This window comes from Ascidiella aspersa, chromosome 3, assembly GCF_963924565.1.
Source record: "Ascidiella aspersa chromosome 3, kaAscAspe10.2, whole genome shotgun sequence".
Classification (NCBI taxonomy): Eukaryota; Metazoa; Chordata; class Ascidiacea; order Phlebobranchia; family Ascidiidae; genus Ascidiella; species Ascidiella aspersa.
In genome coordinates this window covers 7,693,015-7,720,037 of record NC_139449.1, presented here as the reverse complement: position 1 = coordinate 7,720,037, position 27,023 = coordinate 7,693,015, and the positions used below count along the sequence as shown (strand labels likewise).

General features: G+C 36.9%; 2 protein-coding genes across 2 annotated transcripts; one reads left to right on the top strand and one right to left on the bottom strand.

Moving 5' to 3' along the window:
- Positions 1 to 949: 949 nt before the first annotated feature.
- LOC146159010 (uncharacterized) lies at positions 950 to 9,033 on the top strand. The gene is made up of 3 exons (XM_083385905.1): positions 950 to 1,050; positions 2,776 to 2,847; positions 8,594 to 9,033. Exons 1-3 carry the CDS (start codon positions 1,018 to 1,020, stop codon positions 8,813 to 8,815), a joined length of 327 nt encoding a protein of 108 aa, XP_083242031.1. The 5' UTR covers positions 950 to 1,017; the 3' UTR covers positions 8,816 to 9,033.
- Positions 9,034 to 10,799: 1,766 nt separating this feature from the next.
- On the bottom strand, positions 10,800 to 26,641 carry LOC146159009 (uncharacterized). The gene is made up of 19 exons (XM_083384665.1): positions 26,556 to 26,641; positions 26,145 to 26,359; positions 25,555 to 25,686; positions 24,846 to 25,001; positions 24,716 to 24,778; positions 23,881 to 24,115; positions 23,233 to 23,417; positions 20,310 to 20,381; positions 19,973 to 20,170; positions 19,411 to 19,482; positions 18,950 to 19,144; positions 17,447 to 17,518; positions 15,947 to 16,141; positions 15,658 to 15,729; positions 14,341 to 14,535; positions 13,952 to 14,023; positions 13,617 to 13,808; positions 13,309 to 13,380; positions 10,800 to 11,584 (listed from the first exon to the last, which is right to left on the bottom strand). Exons 1-19 carry the CDS (start codon positions 26,611 to 26,613, stop codon positions 11,267 to 11,269), a joined length of 2,769 nt encoding a protein of 922 aa, XP_083240791.1. The 5' UTR covers positions 26,614 to 26,641; the 3' UTR covers positions 10,800 to 11,266.
- Between the last annotated feature and the right edge of the window lie 382 nt (positions 26,642 to 27,023).

Genomic DNA, 27,023 nt, shown 5'->3' with positions numbered 1-27,023 from the left:
TTTTTTATAGGTCTGTTTATTGGATGTTAAAAACACTTACCTATGTGTAGATTTACAAATTCTACTGTGAACATTTTTTGTTCATTTTTTCGGCAAATTACTAACTTTAATGCCGACAAACAGGTCTAATGTTGATACATTGACTGTAAAAATGCTGACTAATGATTACTCGAGCTTTAAAGGTGCCATGTCAGTGGGTTATTTTTCTAACGAGTCACTGTATTGAATGCCAGGAAGTTAAATGTTGACACCATGACGGTAGAAAAATGTGCTGACTAATAATAATAATGCTACATAAATTGCCGAGCCACCATTGGGGGAGTAAGTTCACACATTTTCATTTGTATTATTGTTTTTTTTTTGTCTATTTGCAAATAAACATTAATTTTTTTCGTTGTTTTAAAAACTGTCTGTACTAATATATGTGCCCATCATAATTCAAATAAAGTGCCATTTGATATGGTAGTTTTTTTTCAATACATTAAAAATAGTAAAATGTGCTTTCCTCTGAATCATTTTTCTACGTTCTGCAAAAGTGGACTCCGATATGTTTCGTTCGGTAGGCACGGAAAGTAAACAAAAGAAAATACGTCATGTGATACCGGCCGCTGCGGTTTATTGGCAAACAATAGCGACGGATCTAGAATACGGCGTCACCAAGATTAGGCAACAACTAGTTTTGGCATTTCACTGATTTGTCGCTATTACATTAAACTGAAGCTTAATGGTTGGATGTGGTAGTGAGGCGTAGAATAAATACATCGGCTTTATATAATAGGTAGTATATTTCGAACGTTTTGTACAACTATTCAACCTAACTTTAAAATGCTTTAGAATATGTTTGTGGCGATAACGCTAGTTAATTGAGAAATTAATTTTGTCAGCAATAGGCTTATTTTAAAATTACTACAGGTATTCTTCTGGAGGTCTTTCATTTATATTTAGATATGTAGAAATGGATGTTTTTATTAAAATAACTAACTAGCGAAGAATAATCCATCGGTGATTATTCCTGTAATGTACAAAGTGTGCAAGCAAAAACAAAATAAGGTAAAAGTCAATCAGTGAACCTCATTACACATTTTTTTGATACGTACATTTGCTTGCAGTCGTAGCGCTTAAATGCAGCGGATTCGGTTTCTAATGTTTACAGTTATGTAAGCCGAGACAATGCTCTCCATTGAACAAAACCACACTAAGCGTTGCGCAATAGTAGCGCCTGTGACGTTTGCCACACGTCGCGAATTTGGAAATTCACATTTAGCGAAGGCATGGATTGCGCAACGTACACAATTACAATATTTATATGATCTTTTTAAGTGATAGTTTAAGTTATTTGCGCGTAAAACAGTTTAGTCACTATTTGTTTGTTTTATTATTGCGAAATAATACAATGCTTGAAATCTGGGTATACTTTTAAATGGTTTAAACACTAAGTTTTAGCGCTATTGACATGCTATGAGTGGTCATCGCTTTAACTGGGTTTGTTATTAGTTTAAAACAGTGTTTACCAACATTTTTTGTATTAGCGTCCCTTTGGGCTCGTCAGATTCCTGTAACGCCACCACGTTACAACAAATCCGGAGATGGATTTTAAGATGCACAGGCATTTTAACTGTTAGGTTGACAAGTATTTTACCTTTTAGGAAAAACACTATGAAACGCAAAACCTTATTTATCCTTTTAAGTTTATCCTACTTGTGGTATTTGAAGATATACTTGTTACTGATGAATCCTAATATTATATTTGTAAAATGGGACATAATCGTAAACAATCATTTGCAATTATTAATAGGAAGACCGTTTTAAATTACCTTAGTAGAATATTGTACAAGTAGCACGGTTATTATTATATTTAAAAACCTTATTTGATTACCACTAGTATGAGTCTAATGTTCACGTACATCAATGGCAAATAGGAAAATATATATAAGTGAGGTAACAGGAATGATATTTACGTACAATGCAACATGAAGTGATGTTCAGGCATAAATATATTGTATATTCTTTGTAACACCTACTGCCCGGACTATTGCGTACTTGTTTGTTATCAAAACACATCAAGTGTATTTCAAAAAGCATCTGAATTTGGCTGAACTACTATAAATTTCAGTACGTAATTTTTACGTGCGCCACCACAGCGTGCCCCATGACACACCTACGACACACCCCTTCACTCTCAAGCCTAAATTGATAAGCATGTTACCATGCCTGCATATATACGTCCAAATCGACTATTAGCGACGTTTCTAAAAATCCCTATCCTTTTTTAAACATGAAGAAGTTGTTTATTGCTAGTAAGCTCGGTTTTGATTTGAAGTTTATTTTAGAACGTAGAAATAGAGAGTTATAGCAGCACTTCGTCATATTGTTGTTTTGTCACAGAGCCTTTTTATGTTTTCATCGCTGTGTCGTAATAGAAGAAAATTTTCAGTAAAAATCCATTGCCTAAATTTCTTGCAATCGCTATTCAATGTTTGCGTTATTTTTGCAGCAAATGTGCAAACGATACATTTTTGACATCAATTTTTATGCGTCAGATCAGTTTTGAAATAACGTACATCCGTTTCATAGAAATAACATGTGTTTTTAAAGCGCCGTTCAGCGCCGTTCAACGCCGTCGTGCAAGCAACGTTTATGTTTCCACAGCTCGTGAAGTATATATTGTTGTTGTTTGTGTAGAACTAGCTTATGTAATGCCAAGTTTACCAACAACTTCGAGTATTGTTTCCACTCATGCCGTGTTTGTTCATTTGATAAATCATTTTTTTGCAGGCAAAGTGTGAGGCGATTGCGGAACGAGGGTTGCAAGTCATAAAAGAGCAATACATGAAGACCATGGACAAAGTAAGCCAATCTGTTAAAACGATTCTGTTCGTTATATTAGCTAAGTGAAAGTCGAGCGTTTTATTGTCCGGAGTATGTTTCTCGTAATCCAGCAGACCTTTTAGTAAAATTTAAGTTGCCAGATTTACTCCCTGTCGAATAAACCTATAGTTTCCATTTCTCAATTTATATCCGATAATGTGACCTAAAGCATTGGAACCTGTAGTGTAAACCTATTAAAAGCGCTTAGTATGAATTATTAAAGCATTCTAATAATTTGTGTTACAAATAATGTATAGTCCTATTAAGTGGTCCACTGGTCGCTGAATACATTCCCAAACACTGAGAGAATGCAAAATAGGGACATTTACAGCATGTTTCACATTTAACTTGTTGGAAACCTCTGTAGTTATGAGCTACAATCAGAACAGCGAATTCAGAGTGGCACTCAACGTACCTCAGTTCCGAGTCAGACGTGCGCATGCACAGTTTCAAATTCTAATTGACATGAGGGCAAACTGGAAACGCGGAATCTACATAATAAAAGAGAAAGTTTGTGAGATGTGTGTATATGTGTGGCAAGATGTTCGCTAGGGTTGTTCAGATTTAACTTTTTTTTGAAAATTTATGCTTCCTGCTTGATTTCCCATTATGTGTGACATAAAAATCAGTTTCGTAAGTTTTCAAAACAATTGGACAACATTTAGGGGCTCCGCAGACACCCCAAAGTTATCACACTGAAATTGCTAAAATCTGGGACTTCCCCTAACACGATACTGTACGTTTTTCTTAAAAAACACAGAAACCTTGTAAGTTTTATATTAAACAATGGCAAGAAAGCACCACTAATCTATTTTCCAGTTTTATGTTACTTAAAATGTATTCTTAAAGCCCCCAAATCCCCACTTTACCCCATTTTTGGAGCTGTCATTTAATTTATTACATATGTGCAATAAAATATATTTTAACAAATTGTATATTATGAAAAGCAAAGTATTTTAATCAACAGTGAATAAAGAAGGAATATAGCAAAGGTATACCAATGTCACAGTTAAAAAATGTAAAAAGGAACATCAATGAATAGCTTTTTAATTTTTTAGCCAAGGTATTTTTTTAGAAAATCTGGGTATGATCGCCTGTGATCTTCAACAGCAAGTTGTTTGTTGCTGTGGATTGTCGGTTAATATAGCAGCACAATCTGTGTTTACTTTTAACCCCTCTTTCTGCGGCATCATTTACAACTTTAACAGTACATGAAGACTTTAACTCGTTGTACCCATTGTGAGCACCATGAATCGGGATAATGCGTCGGCCAATCACATATCTGATTGAGTAGCGCAAAAGTAAACCGGGAATCTGTGCCAATCAAATCCTCTAAAGTGGTATAACTTTTGATTTTATGATGCAAAACTTGAATGGCTTGGTGAAAATCTTCAGGTTTTGCAGTTGCAAGAAGTTTTCGGGCAATTGCTGCCTTTGTGTCCTTGGTCATTTGTGGGTGATTACTAAACAAGGAAAATGTGACAAGTTTGTCTAGAAAAATAGCATCATTACCCATCTGTTCAGACCACATAAACATTTTTGGCCATAGAAAACTTGTCCCATCCACCTTTTACTGTGTGTTGCACCTGCTTGATCGTCTTCTTCTTTCGTATGGACGATCTTATTATTGCAGTTCAAATGTCCGGGCAGAAGTCGAGCCAGCGGATAGTCTCATCGTCCAAGAGTGTCAGTACATTTGTCCCACTTGGTTCGCGATATACCGGCACCGTGAGACTATGTGATCTGCAGTCTGTTCCTCCAAACCACAGTCACAGAAGCCCCATTTATACATGGAAGACCTTGCACGCCCTACCCCTGTTCTCAGCCTGTTAAGGCGAGTCTAGGCTCGAATCGACAGGCCAACACCCTAAGGCTTATTGGAGGTGGTGGGGCAATAGTGGTGGAGAGGGGTAATCTTGCTCCTCGTTCCATTTGGTGGCCATCCATTCACCTACACCAGAGCTTTAACATTTCTGCAGTGATTTGAGTGCAGCTGGTACAAAGGGGCATCTCGAGGATAGTAGCCTTTGGTATTGTGGCTCCTCTGGGGCGAAGCACAGCGGGATAGATGTATGCCAGGGTCGGAATGTGAGTGTCCTGTCCAGATGCAATGCGAGGTATGTAGACATGGAAATCCAAAGTTCTTCCATTGGTATTGACGGACAACACACCTTTAATTTCCTTGTTATTGAGGAGGACTAAGAGTCCTCTCAACACTGCGCCAATTCCCTTCAGCATGCAAGATCGCCCAGTCATCAGCGTATGCTTGGAGACTGTGGCGGACAGTCACTGTAATAAACATTGAACAGCAAAGGAGCCAGAACTGATGCCTGAGGCATGCCGTTTCTAAGGCGTCATAACCTGCTTTGATGGAACCTTTGTTTGTCTTAAAACAAAGCTGCGATTATGGACAAGTTCCATGATCATGCTGACCATGTGTTTGTTTGATTATGCTGCTATGTTAAATGACAATCCTCAGCAACGTGCAAGCTTGCTACAGGCTGTTGAAGATCACAGGCGATCATAAACAGGTTTCAAATAATTCGATAAAATGTATTTTATTGAATGTATGTGATAAATCAAATGACAACTCTAAAAATGGGGTAAAGTAGGGTTTGGGGGCTTTAAGAATACATTTTGAGTTACATTAAACTGGAAAATAGATTAGTGATGCTTTCTTGCCATTGTTTAATATAAAAATTACAAGGTTTCTTTGTTTTTAAAGAAAAACGTACAGTATCGTGTTAGGGGAAGTCCCATATTTTAGCAATTTTAGTGTAATAACTTTGGTGCCTGCGGAGCCCCTAAATGTTGTCCAATTGTTTTGAAAACTTGTGAAACTGATTTTTATGTGACACATAATGAGAAATCAAGCAGGAAGCATAAATTTTCAAAAAAAAGTTAAATCTGAACATCCCTAAATTCGCCCAGTCGGTGATGATTATAATATGAAATTCGAGCAGCGTTAACGTTGCGCCGCTTTAACTCAGTGGTAGAAAACTGGTCTCGTGACCCAGGGGTCGTGTGTTTAAACCTCACTGGTGGAAAACTGTTGTAATGCTCACTTTCAATTTAAAATGTGTTGCATCACAATGTACCACACACTCAATGCGATTTACCAAATGTTACAATTTGATTTGTCACTTACCAAGATTGTGTTTAAGCACGTATCCCAGGCCCCAGCGTTAGTTAATTTAATATAGGTATATTTAGAAGTTTTTCTGTACCCCCGGTTGATAACCACTGTTATAAACTATGCTAACAAACGTGTGCAACGTTCCAAGTAAAGAAGTTTAACAATGCCAAATTTAGGCAGAGTTCGCAAAAGATAACGTTTGTTGTCGCAGTACGTAAAATATAGTCCAAGTTTAACGTATCCACGCAAAACTTTTTATCAAGCGCAATTACCTGCCGTGAAATAAAAAATAAAACTAAGTAGGGGAGAAGTGGGACCAATGCACCAGTTGGACCAATGCACCAGTCCTGCAATTTGCCCCCTAAACAATTAAAAAAAATATCAACACATTTAAGGAATCGAGATTTTTCCAAAACGTGTATCAGGTGATTTTTGTCCTCTAGCTTTTAAGGATTCATAGTAATAACAAATATTCTAATTTGTGAGGCTAAACTAAATTTTTGCAGCTGTCTTTAAGTCGCGCTCTCATAGTGTTTACTTTTTAGAAAAGTTTAAGTTTAGTAACAAGTATGTCATAAGCTTACTTTAAGTTGTGAAAGTGGTTGTTTAAACCAGGCCAAGTAGGTTTGGATTTTCGGCGCTCTTTCACTTTTGTACGTGAAAATTAATAAAAAAAATACATTTTTCAAATGCATCATACCACAACGCATATTGTTTGGGTTATGGTGCGGGGTAGCGTTTGGTTGAGGGTGGGTCAAGTTATTATTAATAATAAACATAATATTACTTGACCCACCCTCACCCAAACGCTAACCCGCACCCTAACCCAAACAATGTGCGTTGTGGTATGCGGTATTATTTTGTTTTGTTTTTTGCATAAGTGAAAGAGCGCCGGATTTTCTATGACAAAAAATAAAATATGGCGGTGATGGGACCTATGAACCACTACTCCCCGGGACCAATGCACCATTTTTTTAGAAGTTTTTGTGTTAGGCAGAGTTTAAGTAAAAGATAGTCCAAGTTTAACGTATCGGCGCAAAACTTTGTTTCAAGCGCAATTACCTGCCGTTAAATAAAAAAATAAAACTAAGTATATTTCCTTAGTATAGTAAAATTTTAAAGTTTCCAACTAAGATTATTATGTTTAGGAACTTATTGATGCCTGTTTACGCGTAAAATGTAGGTAGTTTCGCAAATAATAGTGAATGTTTATTTTTAGGTCGTTTGTGAGCGATAGTGATTGAGGCCAAAAATTTTGGCAGAGTTCGCAACATATCGCGTTTGTTGTCGCAGTAAGTAAAAGATAGTCCAAGTTTAATTTACCTGCCGGGAAATAAAAAAATAAATTAAGTACATTTCCTTCATAAAGTAAAATTTTAATGTTTCCAACTAAGACTATTATGTTTAGGAACTTATTGATGCCTGTTTACGCGTAAAATTTAGGTAGAGTTCGCAAATTTACGAAGAATTGAATTTTTATTTTTAAGCCGTTTGTTAGAGATTGTGATTGAGGCCAAAGCCTAATGACTTCTTACAATGTGTTTACCCACGCAATACTTAGCAGAGTTTGCGAAATATTGCGTTTATTGCAGTAGTTAACAGTAAGCATTTGTTTTTTCACAGAGGATTTTTCTCACGTTTGACGCAGTTTAGCACCGGGATTACGTTTTTACTTAAACATGACGCTATCAAGAAGTCTAAGCAATTGCTGCTGCAACCTAAAGTTTTACTATTGGGAGTTATTCTCAATTGACAAATGTCACGGGTTTTCGTTACTTAAAAGATGTATTGCATGCTTAGCCAAGTGTTGTGCGGTATAGTTAACCTACTTCACATCACATGATTTGAAATTTCTATTTAGTGACACTCAGTTCAAACGTTTAGGCATAAGCAAATTTGTTATGACATTTAAAAAAATATGTTTATATTATTTACGTCATTTAAGAAGATTATACGAATAACCGGTAAATATTCTTTTTAACCTGGGCAACGCAGGGTATTTCGTCTAGTAGCATATGGTTTAATATTTCCATAGTTATGTTTGGAGGAGTGAGTTGCATGGGACCCTTACAAAGTTCTATATACACCTATTTTAGTTACACATACATAAATGAAATACAGTACTCGGATCCGACGTTAAAGATAAAGTAGGCTCGAGTCACGCTGAGGATATATGTGTTGGCCTCGGACATGCCTTTAGGGCCGGAATCTTAAGAGAGGTTGTTTAAACTGATCCGCATCGCTTAATATATTTGCCTCTTTATTCGTCCGTAATCGAAAGAAAAAATTCCATCTTTTAAGAAAATTTGTTCAAAAATAAGTAAAAATTTGACTATAGTCAGGAAAAGACAAATGTAGTAGACACGAGAGGATAAATAAATATGATATTCTGTGAATTCGGAATGGAGAATCCATTTGTTTCGAACGTGAGTGCAAATTACAGCCAACCTAAAACAAAGTAAAATAATTAAAATAGCTGAACGCTTACTACATTTTCGTGATCACAGTCGGACTTGATTTTAGTAAAGTAAAATAAATTATACAGTAATTATTTTATTTCCCAAAACTTTTTTCAAACTGTGAATACAGCTTTGCAACGCACGTTACGTAGAGAAGGAAGTCCTCCAAGATGTACATGATGGACTTCAGTCACGCGGAAGACGGCAAATCGAAACAGCATCAGAAAGCAAGGAGCTTCTTGAACCATTCTTGGAGAGATGCAAATCGGAAAAAGAGCAGTACAAGTCTGTGAAGGAACAAAACGAAGAAAACAGAACCCTGTGGTATCGTGTTACAAGTACCGTGGATTAGTATGTTGCACAACCTTTAGAGAAACATCTATTGAAGCCTGTTAAAGATTATATAAAAAGGTCGCCAATGAGGTTATGGGCTCATCTCATTAATGACACAACTTTGTGAATTGGAATTTGTGCTTATGTGTTCAAACCTGCATGACTTATAACTGGTTTCTGTAACGACAATTTTTTGGTGTAAGGTTCGATGTGTTATATTCACCGAAATGCTGAAATTTCCAAACGTCGAAGTACTTTTCTGTAAACATCGATTTTACCCATTTACAATTTTTTTTTGTTGGATTTAAAACCGTATAGTTTGTATCTGTTCTTGATGCCTTTGCCTTTCTTCGATCTCAATATACTGTATAGTCTTGTGTCAAGGACATTTTGTATTTACAACACCTGTATATTTGTGTGTTGCTTATATGCTGTAGCTTTGCAAAACTTCGCGTCAGCTGAAGTTGACGGTGTTTTGAAACGCAATAAAAAACGACACAGACGTGTTTCGAATATTTCATTTGATTCAAATTAAAAGAAGTAATTTTTCACAACCAGGACGCTACAAACAATTGACTAAGTTTGAACAATAAAAGTAACTGCATTCTAGCCGATTTCTATGATCATATGTTTAGACTAAATAGTTTACTTATAGCGTTACTATGTTTTGTTAAAAATGGTTTATATCTCTTAACCCAGAAAAGTAAGTACAATATTTACTCATATGCAAAATAAATTTTAGAAACAAGCCATTTTGTCAAAAGACAGGCCTCATCATTAAAGTTTGTTGCAAATGCATAATAAAAAGTAGGCTACACTTGTCGAACTGCTCACTGTTCAGTGTTTGTTCCGTTTTCACTTTACGTAGCAATGTATATTTGATCCTTTAAGGTTTGCAACAACGAAAAGTACATAGATCCAGACATTTTGCAAGGGGTACATCGCGAAGTGCTCAAGACCCTCACGAATGAATACGTAGCGAGACTTCGAGATTGCGATTCGTCGCCGGAAAGATTCCAAGGAAGGTGCATCGATCAACTTGAGATTCTGTTTGAAAACGTAAAGACAGAAAACCAAAAGAACCAACCCGACTGCGTTATTACTTAACCTCTTAGCCGTTCGCTTGTTTTCAAAGTGTATTGCAGAAGTATCCAACACACAAATCGCTAGCCGCATGCGTTATGCGTTTGTTTATGTTGATGTTTCATGTTGTATTTTTAAGATTTATTACAAGGTATATGTGTTAGATTACTATAGGGCGGATTTAATGGGGTAATAAAATATCCATCACTTTCCACATAGGTATATAAGATGCGTCCATTTTTACTAGGTAAATGCAAAACATTTAGATCTAGGTGCATATCTTGTTTGCCTTGTGCATGTTTAACCGTGCTTAGAGCGAGTCATTTTAGCACAAACGCACACAGATGTCTTTCAATATATGTAAAGTTATGAAGTAAAGATTTCTATTACATTGCAATTTGCGCCAACTTAAACTACATTCCTCAACGGTAAAAGTAAATGGCTTCTTGGATAATTTTATCGTTTTGAGTAACTCATTTTGGAGCAAGATCAACGCGGCTTATATTTCCGCACTTTGCGAATATCTTTTGCGTGGTTTCTGTTTAGCTATAGTAAGCTGTGAGATGAATGACCCTCTCAAGTAGCTTGCTCAAATTATCTTAATTTCAACAAAATTATACCGAGAAATGTACATTTTTATGTGCACAATGTGTCTCGTCTCTTCTAATTTTGAATTTAGAAGTTCTAAGTTTAAAAAACAGTTTTGGCCATGAAATAAAAATAACTGCATTTTCGTTGGGCATCGCGCAACTACATGCTTTTTTCGCCATCTGATTATAATGTGAATTTTATAAAGCATTTATACCTATATCAATTGCACACGCACGAGTTCGATCTGCGACAGAAAATTCTTATCGTTTATTTGATAAAGTGACACACTTGTCAAGTGTACCACAGTATCAATAGTTATACAGCCCTAACATACGGTAAAACTTGCTGGATTTTATTATTTGGTTACTACACAGTTGATTTCTGTCTGGTTAAATACACAAAAAGCATCAATAGCAAAGCACTACACACATATGTTGTCAACAAAGTATTTCTACGTGACATAAAATTGTTTGTTGGACTTTAAGCAAACGACTGTACAGCAAAGCGAGATAAAGCAAAATATAGTGATTCAATGGTACCGTGGGTACCGTACTATAGAACTGTTCCCTACATTCACAATATAATCTATTGAAAACCTATCCACATTGTTAGAAAGTTGTGTACGTTAATGATGTTTAAAACCCAAAAAGTTATAATCGACGCTTAGAAATTACCGAATCCAGTGCGGATATATTTAACTTTGATAAGGCTTAGAGAGGCTTAAACATTGCTGTTACTAAAATTGGGAGATATATATACTTATGGGAGTACATAAACAGTTGAAGTGAAATGAAGTTCAATTATTAAATTTGCCCTTATTTCCGGTAACAGCTTTTCTAATCACGCGTAGGCCTACAGCAGAATTCATAACACATTTCTCGTAAAAGCCATGGAACAGTTTAGATATAATGCGATACCAAAGGGTTCTGTTTCCCTTGTTCCGTTTCTTCTCAGACTTGTATTGCTTGTTCAGCTCCGCTTCGCATCTCTCCAAGAATGGCTTAAGAAGCTCCCTGCTTTCCGATGCTGTTTCGATTTGGGCTCTAAAGTGCGATTGCAGTCCATAGTGGACCTCTTGAAGGACCTTTTCCTCCACATACCTTTCATTGCATAGCTATAATCATAGTTGTAAAAAAGAAAAACATTACTGTTACGACTTTAACTAGTAATTCTAGAAAATTACCTAGGCCTTCTGTAAAGCCGTTAGTGAGTCCTTATTTTCGGCCATTAAATAACCTATCAAAGAGAACTTATATTAAAGACCACGACAAGAAAACCCAATGTACAGATGTATTGGTTGCAAGAGTAGAATATTACTACACCACAAACAATAATGACACTTAGACACACACAATTTCTTACAAACAACCAACAGACAGAGCATAATGAAACTTAAAGTTTTACTCGCTAATTTCACAAGGCTACACCCAGACGTCTATTGAGCTGTAGGCGGTCAGCCGCTCGTAATATACGCTGAAACAAAACTCCTTTTCAAGGGAACCGACGCGCTTCCGAAAACCCGAGGCCTGCCTTACAGGGTGGCCGTTTCGTGGAAAGATAACATTGGGCGGACCTTTTCGTAAGAAGTTAAACCGCGGCGGAAAACAAGCGATAAATGATCGTGAGATTTGCAGAGTTGTTTAGAGACAGGAAAAAACATGTCTAGAGTCCAATTAACGGCGAACACCAGAGCGCACAAAAATATTACGTTAATATACATGTCCCGAAATGCGAAAACCTAATTCCTAGTCCTACATTTAAGAACAAAGGCGCTAAATTAACAATGAATGTTAGAATTTACAGTCGGCGTAATTAGCAACCGGTGATAATTTTGTAGTGCTAATTAAGCACGTAACAATTACTTATTAGTATATATCTTAAATTGATTTTAGTTTACTGAGTAGGGGAAGTGCGGGTTCCATGGAACATGGGGACCAATGGAACACCTCAACACCTCAATAACAGAAAAAAAATTGGTTGTGGAAATGAGATTTTGTGTAAATAACTTCGTGCTTTTGGAAATGGTTGATTTATTACAAATTTTCACTTTTCTAGATGAAAAATGTACTTGTTAGCTTGATATTCGTAAGGTGTTTTGATAGTCTTTAGGTATTTGTAAAGCAGTGAATTTTTTTTTGTGGAAAGCGGAGATATCTAGCTACATGTTGAATGTTAGTTTGATTCATTTGGTTAAGCGTACTGGCTAGCCACGAGTGATTTTAGATCAGAGCATCTAATATAGAATTGTTTTCTAAGAACCTGGGCTGCGGAGTCGGACTCGGGACTTGACGCGGTCGATTTGTTTTGCTGGAGTCGGAATCGGGACTCTAGTAACACCACGTAAAACTACCTCGAGTCAACGTGCGCAGTACCAAATTTTGAAACTGATATGGCGCCAACTGTAAGTTGTAAAGGCGGAATAGCATAATATGGGGGAAATTTTTCAACCATGTATTGTGAGTTGATGAATTATATGACGCCCCTATGAGTGGATTGCTGAATATCCACCGTATTTAGTTACGTAAATTGGCGGAATACAGGCTTTAGCTTCAGAGTCGGACTCGGGAATCGACGAAATCGCACATTTGACTATTATTAGCTTTGAAAATATGTTCTCCTGAAGAAGAAAAATAATTGATATAATAAACATGGGTTGCAAATTCTGCCAGAAATGTATATGCAGGTAACTAGTACCAAAATATTGAGCAAACATAGATATGCCGCTTATGCATAAAACACAGATATAGGCTATACCGATATTATCCATGCGTTTGTTTAGCATTTATGTGGAAGCAAAAAATTAACACCTCGAAACATTTGTAAAGCAAAAGTTGTTACCTCGTCCATAGCCTTCATGTATGCCGCTTTCGAGTCTTGCAACATTTGTTCTGCAATTGCTTCACACTTGGTCTGCAAACAACAGGTGTTTAGTTATTAAATTTAAAAGAACTATACGCTGATCTAAATTTATTGAAACTTAAAGTATTTTGGTATGTTATTTTTAGTATTTTAGCTGATTATATAGTTCGGCAAATTCAGGGGACTTAAATTTACTACGCCATAATTAATATTTTTTTAAGAATCATTTTAAAGTTATACCAAAGTGATCGCCTTCATCAATATCACCAAAATCTTATTTTTCGTACCTTGTTTTGTTCGTTTCGCTCTTTGACTGAGACAAAATGCCCTTCGATATTAGTCTCCAGCTTTCGACGAAACTCGTCAAAATATTTTTCTGGTTGCTTTTTGTTGACGCGATTATAATCGTGCAAAGCGTCGCTCTTCAGCCGCTCGTGTCTCTTGTCCAACTTCGATTTTTCTTGGTAGATTTGAGAGCCCTAAAGACGATTTGTTTTATAAACCAAGTGTAGGGCATCGGTCACGCATGCGAGCTATGCACTAAAAGTTGAATTTTAAATTATAATTGTATAGGAGATAATTTGTATAACTTTTCACTTCATGCAATCAACAAATAACATACCTCTTCGATTCTACGTTGATAATGAAGGTAGGCTTCATTTTTTGCTTTTTCGAAGTCGTTGCATGCCCTTTCCTGAAAAAAATACAAGAGAAATTTAAAACCTGTTTGGAACCTATGTTTACAGGGCTTGAAATCGAAAAAAAGATTATGTTTAAAGTAAGCTGAATTTGATTGTCTATGGTAGTTTGCATTAACAACACCAGACACATTATAAAGCTCATGGTGAGACTCTTAGTGAAATAAGTGTAGAGGTTATAGGTTTGCAGATAAATCCGTCTTAGGTAACACTTTAAATCCTAGCACTGTAATTTAATTTTGTACATTCGTACAGAAAAAATAATAAAACAAGCGGCATAGCTTGTGGCAGTTTGTTTTCTATAAACACCCACCCCATGAGCGTCGTTCCGTCGTTTTATCTTGTCGAACTCGTTGTCGAGAAATTCGTCGAGCTGCGAGCGACATTGCTGTGCGAAAACTACGCCTCTGTCGTCTTCCACAGACGCGATGATTGCTCGCGCTTTGCTCTTGCTCTCAGCGTGTGCGTCGTGGAGAATCGATTCTTTGGTGTAGCCCCAGTCGCAAACCTGGAAAACAGAAGGGGTACAAAGCATGAACACCAATTCCTGAGCACGTTAGAAATTTTAAAGCGATAATATCAATTAGTCGTTTGCTAAACACGGTCTAAAAGGCGCAGTACAGTGGGCAACATTATAAGATTTCTCATACAATAAAAACCAGTCCACATTGACAACCCCCTAGTATACAATGAAAACAACCTTACATACATCAGCTATCGCAGTTTATTTTTCAATATCGCTAGGTATAGGCATGCGAAACCTCGCTAAACATTGGACCTATCTATCCGCTGCATGAGATTTTTCAAAAGTTATATTAAAGCCTATTTGCGTACAGCTTGCTTTGTTTGGTGTCATTACTGTTTATATTCGTACCAGATACCCTTTGCTGAAATATTTGTAACAGTAGACCGAATTTTGCTGCTGGTTTATTTTTTTTAAAGGCGATAAGTTGTCTTTGTGTTGTTCATTTGCCTACATAATAAAGCATGCGAGATGCCCCAACTCTCACGCTTGTATCGGATCGAAAGTCTGGTGTAGGGTTCCTCTCCGGGAATGTTTCGACGGGAAATTCCCGGGATTTCCGCGAATTAACGATCCCCGAATCTCGGGAATTTTTTTTGTAATTTCGGGTATTCGGAAACAAGCAAAACTTTAAAAAGCATGTCGTTTTTGACTGATATAAAGAAAAAAATGTTACCAAACCTAATAAAGTTGTTGCCGTAGTTGCTTTATTTGCGCTTATACCAGCGGACAAACCTAATTAAATTTATTCTACCAATAAAAATGCGCCCTGCATGCGCTTTTTATAAATAAAAACAAATAAGGGTGCAGCCTTTTAATATGAGAAGGTCTTGTAAGATTGCAGAAGCAATACTCCAGAAGATAAATGAGCTTAATTAAATGTTTGGAGCTAAAATGAAGTAATTTTAAACATCCTAATGACGTAATTAGGTATAATTTTTTCGTCGAGATTTCCGGGATTCCCGGGATTTTTCATTTTTCTTCGGGAGTGAAAAAATCCGGGAAAAAGAGGAACCCTATAGTCTGGTGAAGTCACAACACCCTATGTCAGCATGACGTTTCTGTTACAGCTGTTACTAAAGATAACGAAACTTGGTCATTACTTACCTCGTCCATCAAAGAGGTGTAGACGGCCTTTGCTTTATTCATTGTCTCGATGGTCTTGGTTTCCGCTAATTTCTGGAAAAATTAGTTTGTGCATTTAATCTGACATTATTGACCCACGAAACCTGATAAAATTGACAAGTTGAATTTGGCACAATAGTATAACATTCTTTCAAAAATGTTCTTTATTTTTAAATATCTAAACAGTTTTATTATTTAATCATAAATTTAGAACTTTATAGTTGAGGAAATTCTATTGCTTTTTAAGATATGCGCGGTCACTGTCGGCTACTTTGTTGATGTCGTTGGTTTGCTTCATCTTTCGTTCTTCCTCTGAAATTTTCATTATAAGTCGCTCTTTCTCTTCCTTCCGCTGAGGAGTTCCTCTGCCGACTTCGGAAGAGTCAAAGATATTTAGCGCACTCTTCTGAGAAGAATCATGAGCCGCATCGAAGTCGCCATCCTCCAGAAAAACATCGCTGCATTTCTGAGAAACACCTAGTCAGTTGGTTGGTGTCATTTTTAAGTGACTCCAGCATTATGATCGAAATTGCATTAATATTAACTCAAACCAAAATCCCACTTCTAACTTCTTCACAAACTCCCCAATAATCGAACGTTAACTCAACTTTTAACCTCACACATTATTTCCCCTTCCATAGCTTCAAAATCGGAGTAGGCAAACGATTAAGACTAAACATAAAACTACGAGTCCCGAGTACGACGTGCGCATGCGCAGTACCAGATTTTGAATCTTATAAGGCGACAAACTGGTATTTGTTAATGTGGAATAGCATAAGGTGGAATATTTTCCAACCACGTATACTATCGTGGATAAATGAATTTTATGACAAATCTTATGAATGGATAACCCACCATATATATATATTTATGCAAGGTAAATGGGTGAAATACATGCTATACAGTCAGAGCCAGACTCGAGACTCGACAAAATCGCACATTTGACTGGAGTTGAACTCACAATGTTTTTAACCGGCGGCGGTCAATTTGCGGCGGCGGTCAAAAAATTAAGCGGCGGCGGTCAATTTGCGGCGGCGGTCAAAAAATTAAGCGGCGGCGGTCAATTTGCGGCGGCGGTCAAAAAATTAAGCGGCGGCGGTCAATTCAGGCCCCAAGAACCGCGATGGTAAAACATCACTATCCCTAAGGTTTTATATGTCATTATGGGGTGCTATCATTACACCATGTGGTTTCACCCTGATAAAGATCAAACATTAATAAAATTAATAAAACGAAAATCAGTTGTGTTATATTACGCGTTAAATGAATTTCAGTTATTTGAGCATCATCAGTATCTTATTCAATGTTTATCGTGTAACACAAAAACAAATTTTTCGGTTTCATATTTACTTTGTTTTTATGAATTTATGTGTGACCAAATTTATTTGTTTTTAACCATTCATTCAGCCGGGTTGTTTTATTCGAAAGAAAATAAGTATTTCACCAGTATTTTAAAATTTAATGTCATGTATTTTGCGATTTTAAGGCGATTTGGGGATTGGGGAATTTAGCGATTGAGGCTATATAGTTTTGGGTGTTGGCAAGTAAGCACTGGCTCTTAGAGCCGAGCATTCCGCTATATACCTGTCTATCTTTTATTGAACTCTAGACAGAGTCACTTCACTCAGTTGATATTGCTCGTTGATCAAATATTCACAAATATCAGAACACAAGATAAAAGAACGCAGTTTTTAAACCGCTAGTATATAAGCCGTATTATTCAGGATTTTGTAAAAATAACCAGCAGGCAACACCAATACAAATAAACTACCTGTTCCATTTTCTTTATGTAGGCATAGATGGACTTCAGTGTCTCGCTTTCCAAACCACGTCGCAGTTCCTCCTGTGCGAACATAAAACTATAAGTTCAAGACTAAAAATTGTATCTTTTAGCACCGCTAGTGGTTCTGTAGGATACACAACAATTGGCAACGACCAGACAAAAGACGTTACTCGAATGCAACATGGGCTATATAATTGAAAACAAATGTAATAACCTGCATCAGAATCACTTAAAATTAACTTCTGAAAGTACAATCTGAAAGCCATTCTAATTTTTATTTGTTGACATTTCGTTAGGTGCTGGTTTAAAACAATTTTAATCATTGGGAGCCTATTTTGCATGGACAAACTATATATACCTATTTTACACCCTCGATAAATGCAAATGTCGTCAGTTGAAAAGCCGAAACAGCTTGCAGAAAATAGGGAAATCCCTCTTTCGCATGCGGTTTTGCTTTTTGAGCTGAAGACAGTTTTAACATTTCAGTTCGCTTCGATCAAGGTCGAAACTGGTTTCTCGTGCATGGGTATTACATCCCCTTCTCATTCATTTATCCGTTACTTGATATAACACGTTTCAGAGAATGCAAAAATTCCATACAAAAGCAAGATAAAATGTTGGTGTCTTTATATTGTTGATTTTGTAAGGTTTCTCGTGTATGGGTAATGTTTCATTTCAACCCAAAAGTCATTTGTCTAAAACAGGGATGTCCAACCTTTTAGCAGAATGGGCCGCATTACCACTTTAAAAATTTCGATGGGCCGCAAAACCTCTTAAATTAAAGGGGTGACGTTATACGTCACGTCATATCGTGACGTCATAAAACAACTTATAAACACCCGCTTTTCGAGAGTGAACTCATGCGCAAATATGCAAGTAATCTCGACCTTATTTATTAATTATTTTTATTATGGCAAAGCGCGAAAATTTGAGTTTCTACATGTTTGGGCTGATACATTTCCTTAAAACATTCCGGAAAAATACACATTTAGAAAACCACACATCTTGCTTAGCAATGGCATGTGCACAAAGTGTTCGATGGATGTTCAAATGCGACATTAGACTCGATTATATTCTCAGAAAATACATAACATTAGGCCTACATTAAATATTGCGCGTTCTACACGTTTTGATGATAGTCGAAACATTGTTTTTAATAAAGGCTACTGAAAGGGACAATAAGTGGTGGGCCGCACGTAAATATCAGGCGGGGCGCAGGTTGGACATCCCTGGTCTAAAATATTTAAACCAAGTCAAGACATTTTGCCAAAAAAACTTAAATTAAGTCAAATCATTTGAAAACATGACTTACGTGCACTTAGGTCACGTCATTGTCATAATTATTACAAGACTGTCATATGGCAATTTAATCTACGCGTCGCAATTCAAACGCCCAATTTGTAGTATACGGTACGTCAGCCAGAGGTAGCGTTGTCTGTGTTTCAAATTGAGCGTGGCATTCCTTATTGCCACTCGAACAAAACCAGTTACCCGCTTTTGGCTATTTCTGTCCTTAAACCGCTTGAACTCCTGCCTCATAAGTTCGACCAGCTTGTTTCTGTATTGCTCCACAAACTCCTGCGGGCAATCTTTGGTGTTTTGCTCGTACAAGGCGAACGCGACTTTGCGGCTGTTATCATCTGCCTTGTGCAAATCTTCGTCGTTTAGGACTTGGCCATCTGCAGCCTTTACGACGCAAGTTATTAAAAAAAAAATTAAACGAGTATAATGTGAAAGCTAATCAAAAACTTGACATTTGCGAATTTTTTAAGTTGTGCAAAACAAGCTTAGCCGAAACCAAATATTAAATTGTAACCGACTTCGTCTCAGGCCCTGGGCCTACGCAAAATAATATAAAATACATTTGGCTGTCTTTAGTCTGTATATATATATATATATATATATATAAGAAAAGAATGAAAGCTTTGAAATAGTTTATAACTGTGACTTACATGTTCGAGGCTGAATGAAAATTTTTTTTCTGCTTGCGCCACAATGTCACCAACACGGTTCTTCAATCTCTCCTGAAAGCAAAAACACTCGTGCTTTATAAAGCAAGATAAAATTTACAAATGCCGACAAAAACGAGTTATTCACGCTAAATTAAGAAAATTATGTTAAAAAGATAAAAAAAAAGAAAATTATGTTAAAAGAGATGATTCGGCCGCTGAGATTATTTTAATCGATTTTTTATGTGATAAACAAATGGACTTAATATTAATTCCGTACTTTTTTTGTTAATAAGCTCCGTGAAAGTTTGCTGAAATCGAGTTAAATGAAATTTTTAAATGTTCGATGCTGTCCTGTATGTATTTGCTGTTTGTAAAGCTCTTGTAAAATGTGATCACTAAAGTAGCGAATAGCAAATAACTATGAAGTTTACGCTATTTTTTTTTTTGCATATCTAGCCTTCTGTGAAAAATAAATCAGTCAGCTAACGCAGAAAGGCAAAATATTAACTTTCGTTAAAAAACGTCATCGAAACTATAATAAAAGCAAATTATTCCGAATTACCTTCTGTGCGATGTTAGTTTGCTCGTGGATGGAAAATTTCTGCTTGATCATTTCGATTAACTTCTTTCTGTATTCGGCGATGAAAGAATCATGTCCAAGTTTGGGAAGCGCGTCAAACTGCTGCAAGGCAATTTTCTCGTAGTTCTGGTGTTTTTCTTTAAGCTTATTTGCTTCTACGAAACCGAACTCGTCGAAAAGCTAAAACGAGAAAGTAAATATATCCCCTGAAATAAGAACTCGAGTTTATTTTTACGTTGTACTGTTTTTAGTTCCTCTATGTTTTCAGCATGTTTGTTAAGGCTTTTACTATGAGAAAAACGTAGTCTATTTAACAAACCTGGGTCATTTGGTTGGAATAAGCTTCCTTGCATTGCTGAAGGATGGGTATCATTGCCGCCTTTGCAGTTGCCTAAACAAATGGGAATACTTGCGGCTCTATCATGCTAATAACTTATAGCTATAAAGAGCAATGTCAAAATCCGCGTTGGCAGATTAGATTAGCTAAAAAGGAAACCGAAATTATTATGGTAACTATATAGGCAAACGCACAAGGATGTGAAATACATTTGGCTCCGGTTTACATCAGTATTTTAGCTTGGCTTGACCGGAGACCCAGGGTTATTCAGTGGCAGGTTGATATTAATTAAGTTAGTGCCATATGCGGAATGCACTTAATAAATTATCTTTAATGAGCCAACAAAGTTTGTCAAATAATCTAAGGACAAATTTCAGGACAATTACCGCCGAGTATATATATAAAATATATGGGGAATATGGAATGACTAGCAAAAAACCATACAAAATTGTGTGTTTGTTTCTGTTGGGCAGGTGTCACTGTTCTGGTTTGAAACGGAAACCGAAAGCGCCGAAAATAAATTTTCGGCCCATTTAACTAGCAAAAAACTATACAAAATTGTGTGTTAAATTTATTTTCGGGACATATCTTGTTTTTGCCTTTGTTTTGTTTTTTTGTTTCATATGGTTTGCTATGGTTTGCTATGGTTTGCTATGGTTTGCTATGGTTTTCTATGGTTTTCTATGGTTTGCTATGGTTTTCTATGGTTTGCTTTGGTTTTCTATGGTTTGCTATGGTTTGCTATGGTTTTAATATGGTATGTTTCAGACCGATTTTTGTCCAGAGCATTATAGAAAAAGTGAACATCGTAAAACTTTTAAATTTTCAGACATGGCGTATAGTGGTATGAAGGTGCTATGTAGAGGTTTATGAGGCTGCAACCCTAGCACCTCCAACTGGGGGACAAAAAACAAAAGTGTTACGTCATCGTTTTAGTTCATAACAGCTATCTACTACTATCTAGCGGCAGAAAAACTTCAATACAGAATGCTTTCATTCGCCTGCGTAATTCAGCTGGCGTCGCGACGAGGCGGCTGCTGGCATCCCTGCTGTGCCTTATTGTCCTGCGCGTGCAACGTTTTTGTTCGAAGTGGCTTGCCTAGTAAAACTAGGCGCATGCGACTTGCCTTTCATAAAGAGGCCTCTCTAAGTAAAACAACCTATTGCTCTTACAACACAAAATATTTTAACACCGCAAATTTAAATGCGAATCCTTGAGGCAGTGGACACATCTTTGTTAGCACCTGTTGTAACTGTTGCACCATTCAAACATATCAACACCAGGCCTAAACAAATATAATTATACAAGGGTCGCAACAACAAAAAGCTTAAGTTTAACGCATTCTTAACGACGACGTTACAAAGCTACGTCATAACATGTCGTCATAAATAAATAAATCTTGCGTTTATTGGATTTAAATTGGAAAAACTTTCAATATAAAACGTGGCTTATTATGCACATAAACGTGTTTGCATATTGCTCAAAACTACAGATTTAAACTCTGTTTCAGCAGTGATTGCTCAGACCAAGCCATTGTAAAAAATTACCCAGTAAAAGTTGGAAAAATTATAGCAAACCATAGACGTTAAATCATTTAGAGAGAATGAAAATATTGGCTTTTTAAACATGCTAGCCTACCAAAATGTAATAACATGGCCGTAAGCATTATCTACGTAAATTTTTATTGATCAAATATATGTTTCGAACATTTCCCAGAATCTACGCTATATTTGAACCCCTTTCGCTTCAAAGTCATAAGTTAATATATTATTATACTCAACTTATAATTGTGTGTTGATATGTTGGATTGGAGTAACATACAGAACAGGTGCAAATAGTAAATATTCTCCAAATACGATTTTTCCAATATTCTCCAAATCGTATTTCATCGTATTGTCGCGGTAATACACAAAGAGGTAAGGCCGTGAATAAAGTTTCACCCACCGTACAATTAACGGAGGGAAGCATTGCGAGTAGAGATGTTCAAAATTTATAATACCTGCTTTCAATGAGGCGTTAGCTTTTTTTCGGGCCACCAATTACTTCGCGATAAGCTTAGTCAATAGGGTGTATTTACCGCCGCAAGTTTAAATGCGAAATCTTGAGGCAGTCTACGCCTCTCTGTTGGCACCTGTCGTGCATCTTGGTCCAACCAGCATACCAACATCAGGCCTAAACATCTAGCAAAACTTTCGATTTAATAGTTTGCGTATTGAGAACATTATAGTATTTTTCATATTGTTTGAAATTACAAATTTAAAGTCTGTTTTAACAGTGATTGCTCGGACCAAGCCATGGTAAAAAATTACCGAGTAAAATTTGCAAAAGTATAGCAAACCATAGGCGTTAAACCATTTTTAGTCTTTAAGAGAATGATAATATTTGATTTTCAAACACGTAAGCTGGTCAAAATCTAATAAAATGGCCATACGCATTATCTACGTAAATTCTATTCATCAAGTATATGGATCATTCCCCAAATTCTACGCCATATTTGAATCCCTTTCGCATCAAAGGCATAAGTTAAGTGGGGAGGTTTTCGGCCCATATCTGTTTTTGCTTGCAGAAACAAGTTAAGGAAAATGAAAAACAAAATATTTAATACAAAGTACACAATACAAAATATTAAAAAAATAAACACTAAGCCCTGAAAATATACCCACTGACAAAATATACAACAACCGCACCCCGTCTAGTTTAAGACTGGATTTGTTTTGGGACATCAGTATTTTAATCGAATCTTTGCAAGCACCGGTTACAATACGTTAAAGCCCATATATTAACAAATAGGCGCCCAACGTGTATGTGAAGTTCCTACCGAACGTCAAAACGCCCTGGAATTTTACCAAGTTACACTCGCTACACTTGTCTCGACAATGTAAACTTAAAAGCAAACCATTGAACCTGCAAAATTGTCCCGACGTCTGGCATTTTCCCACTTTTAAACACCTCGAAGTAAGCCAGCATAAAGTTGATGAGAGCTTGCCCTGTTACGATGTTGCCGTTAACCCTCTTGATGACGACATTGCGAGGCAAAAACAAATGCTGAACGAGCTCTTCCAAATGGTTCAAAAAATTCGGGTCCACGTCTACAGAGCATAGCGAAAATACTTTGTTTGTTTTTCATGACAACATTGGAAAGTACTGAACGAACAGAGAAGCAATTGAGATTTTTTTACACAACAAACCTGAAGACAAGGAGAAATCAGAATGATAATAATTGTGTTTCAACTTTTATACGTTACTTTTGGATGTGTTTCAGTCACATTACTGATGATAATATAACACAAGCAGGTAGATAAACATAATTATCAAGATGATGTCGATTTACTCGGCCGTTTTGGGTCTGAGATTAGTTATTAAACTAAAAGTTATTTAGACAAAATTTCCATGCGCTGTGCGTTTTTTTTTTTTTTTTGACACATAATGATTTTTGTTAATCTGACCAGTATTAGTCAGTCCTCATAAGACTCGGTCGCTTCTGGCTTACTTGGATGTGTCTAACAGTGGGAACGTTACGATTTGCCTGAATATTTTTGAATAGCGAATTACCTGTCAAGCGCAGAGAGCTTCCGTGTTTTTCCCCTCGGACAGCTACCTTCGGTCCAGGATACGGCATCAGAAAACAAGACAAGTTATCGTACGACTCCATAAGGTCCCTTCTCACGGAGTTCAAGTCTTCGTGATTCTTTGCTGTCAATAGTTTCTTTAAGACCTGGTGGCCGCCTTGAAGGCCATACTTGTAGTCATCAGGGTACGGCCAATCTCTCACCAGAAACAGCAGATTCTAAATTTGAAAGGTATTGTACTACAGATTTGAATCACTGTTTTTTGCGGATTAAAAATTACCGAAAGCCATCGGAGACCAACCGAATCTGTCGATCAATGATGCATGCAAAGCAGGCTAGTAAAGCGACTAGCCTGCAGTGAGCTTCGAAATCACGACCTTCGACCATAACGGGACCGTCGCTTGCCAACTGAGTTTTAAAGGCTCAGATGGGAGCGAGTCGAGCAAAACCATGACGCCAATGCTTGCAACATTCTGTTAGTGCTATAGCAACTTCATATTAAAGAGGATCTGCACATTACCATATCATTCAATTAAAGATACAAACGTGATCTAGCCCTTCTGAATCTGCTTTTTGACCAAGGATTATGGATCACGTATTAATAGTCATGGGTATAGTTAGAATATTAGAGGCCAATATAAGAAGTAGATAACATTTTTAATGTTTCGAATAGTTTTGTCTCTACTTTCATCACGAAATATTCGGAACGTTCAATGGATGTTGACATTATTCCTTTGTGTATAACTAAGCATCCGATCATTATGCTACAAATTCACAAAGAGAGCGACATTTACGAAAAATATTAAGATTATACCTACCTGGAAAGGCTTTCCGTTCAACGTGCTAGATATCTGCGCCGCTTTTCCGTAGTCGGTAAACAACTGGAATATAATTGTAAAATTGGCTTTTCGACAAATCATCAGATGTTATATTTTACTTCTTCCCAACCTGCAAATGCTGGAGGGCGTCTTCCTGTATCTGCTGCATGACATTGTAGATTTGCACAGAACTTATCATCGTGCTTAATGCGAATATGACGGAACAGCCTTTTACCGAAGTGGAGCTGTCAAAGGCTCCCTGCGTGTCCATTAGAAACACGGCAACCTGCATGAAGAAATTTTGTTGAAATGTTTCATGTGGACTGCTTGGGAATGGTCGCTTATGGGAATTGGCATTAACGTATTTTTACATGTACTGCAACTGACGCAGAAACTGAGAATTACTTATTAGTGTTACCCTTGAAAAATTGTTGAAAAAATCATTAGAAAATATTGATCACAAATGATAAGAAATGTGTACAGCCTATTTAAAAATCGTTAAACCCAGTTCTTCGACATTATAATCATGGACTGCTTTAAAATGTAATTTTGTGGTTTTGCCGTCAAAATGCAAACAGTTTATTCAATGCTAAAACTGGTGATATTATGTTGGTTCACTTAACAAGCATTTTGCTGGCGCTCTTAGAGGTTCTGTGATCACTAAAAAAACATTAGGCCAATAAATGGTGTTGTTCTATATTATATATTATTATATATTATAAGAGATACATAACGGCATAGCACACAGAGCAAAACTTGTTCGAGTTTAATTTTAATTCGCCAAAACTGAGCCTCTCATGGACGATATGCCTTACAGGCTAATATAACAACATTCAAACCTTGCCATGTGGAGTTTTGACAAAGAAAGGTTCGTTCCAAAGCCAGACTCCTTGTGTAAGCCTTTCGCCTCCTCCTCGCCAACCGAAACCCACACGTAACTGCTCTTCCTTGTTGGCCAGCCAGGAATCAGTCTAGGAATCAATGTGGGAAAGTTTAGCCGTCGAAAACGTGTATATTTTCTTTCCTGCTTGGATAAAAATCCTTTCCAAGTTTTAAAGCAAAGCAACAATCAACTGTCACACGTGAAACACTATTTCAAGTGGGCCTTATTGTGCATCACGATTGTGTAACTGGAGAAGCCTATTTCAACGCACCCTTAGACTGATATTGATTGTATTATTATTAAATACGCCCTCACTGTTATTTGGTACCCCGACAAAATAGCAGGCTGTCACGGCACTGCGTTTAAAGCTTACAATGGTGCTAAATTACAAAAACCGTTTATCTATTGTAAATGAATTGTGAAAGGAGGGACACAAATGCATGTTGTTCCCCAGTTTACCAGTGTTTACAATGTTTCGGAGTTTAACAGCGTTTGTTCATTTTCCAATGATCGGTTTAACCTGGAGTTTGTGCAGAGCTAACTTACTTGCTTCTGCTTCTGCGACCACAAGTAGCGAAGAAACAAGTTCAGCATGAAGGATTTCCCTTTGCGGAACGCACCAGCCAACGAATACACGGCAACCGGAACGTCAGCGACCTGACCGAACACCCGTTCAAGTTCCATTGAGTCGATTTCGAACGAACCCCAGATATTTGGTCGAACAATCTGGACAGCCTTGTAAGATCCGATGTCCTTGCGTTCTGCGTAAGACCAAAATCCAGCTACTTTATTTTTTGATATTCTACATACTATTTGGCCTTCGAAAATTTTACTCTTATTTTTCTCTCGGATCAACAAATCGATGTGACGTTCGTTAAGTTTAAGTTAACTATACATCTAATTATATAAATAATAAGTATAAAGTATAATAAAGTTAAATTTCTGCGACTAACTTACGGTTTATTCCTGACAAGTCATTCAAAACGTCTCTTGACCAATCGCCGCTTTGAGACATTGTTACCGTTTTCTATTTATATCAGGCTGCGAATAATATAGAAGGTTTGTTAAGTGTTCTTGTTGAGTTTGTGCATGTTTAAGAAAAGAATCTTGCATTGTTTAATAGGCAACCTCGACACGACTTTAATAGTGCGTTATGTAATAAACGAAAATATCTATACTTCACTTCGATCGTTTCGAACTGTTTCGACAAAACTTTAAAAGATCGCCTACTTTCGATCTATAGCGTCTGCTAACCTTTTCTGCACCTGCTCTGTCCTTATACATCGCTGCGCATAATGAACGCGGCGACACGCGGTTTTCACTCTATAAAGATTTAGAGCGAAATAACAGTTCCCGTTTAAAGTAACGCCAGACGCCACGACCTCCTAAGGCGGTCACCTGGCCGGGATTCCCGTTTTTGTGTCG

What these genes read in the sequence shown, in the direction of transcription:
- LOC146159009 (XM_083384665.1), bottom strand. Translation starts at nt 26,613, where the DNA reads ATGTCTCAAAGCGGCGATTGGTCAAGAGACGTTTTGAATGACTTGTCA. An exon ending in TCAAAACTCCACATGGCAAG is followed by an intron (nt 25,002 to 25,554) that starts GTTTGAATGTTG and finishes TTCTTCATGCAG; the next exon opens with GTTGCCGTGTTTCTAATGGA. An exon ending in AAACCAACGACATCAACAAA is followed by an intron (nt 15,730 to 15,946) that starts GTAGCCGACAGT and finishes TAATTTTTCCAG; the next exon opens with AAATTAGCGGAAACCAAGAC.
- LOC146159010 (XM_083385905.1), top strand. Translation starts at nt 1,018, where the DNA reads ATGTACAAAGTGTGCAAGCAAAAACAAAATAAG. An exon ending in GCAAGCAAAAACAAAATAAG is followed by an intron (nt 1,051 to 2,775) that starts GTAAAAGTCAAT and finishes ATTTTTTTGCAG; the next exon opens with GCAAAGTGTGAGGCGATTGC. An exon ending in ACATGAAGACCATGGACAAA is followed by an intron (nt 2,848 to 8,593) that starts GTAAGCCAATCT and finishes CTGTGAATACAG; the next exon opens with CTTTGCAACGCACGTTACGT.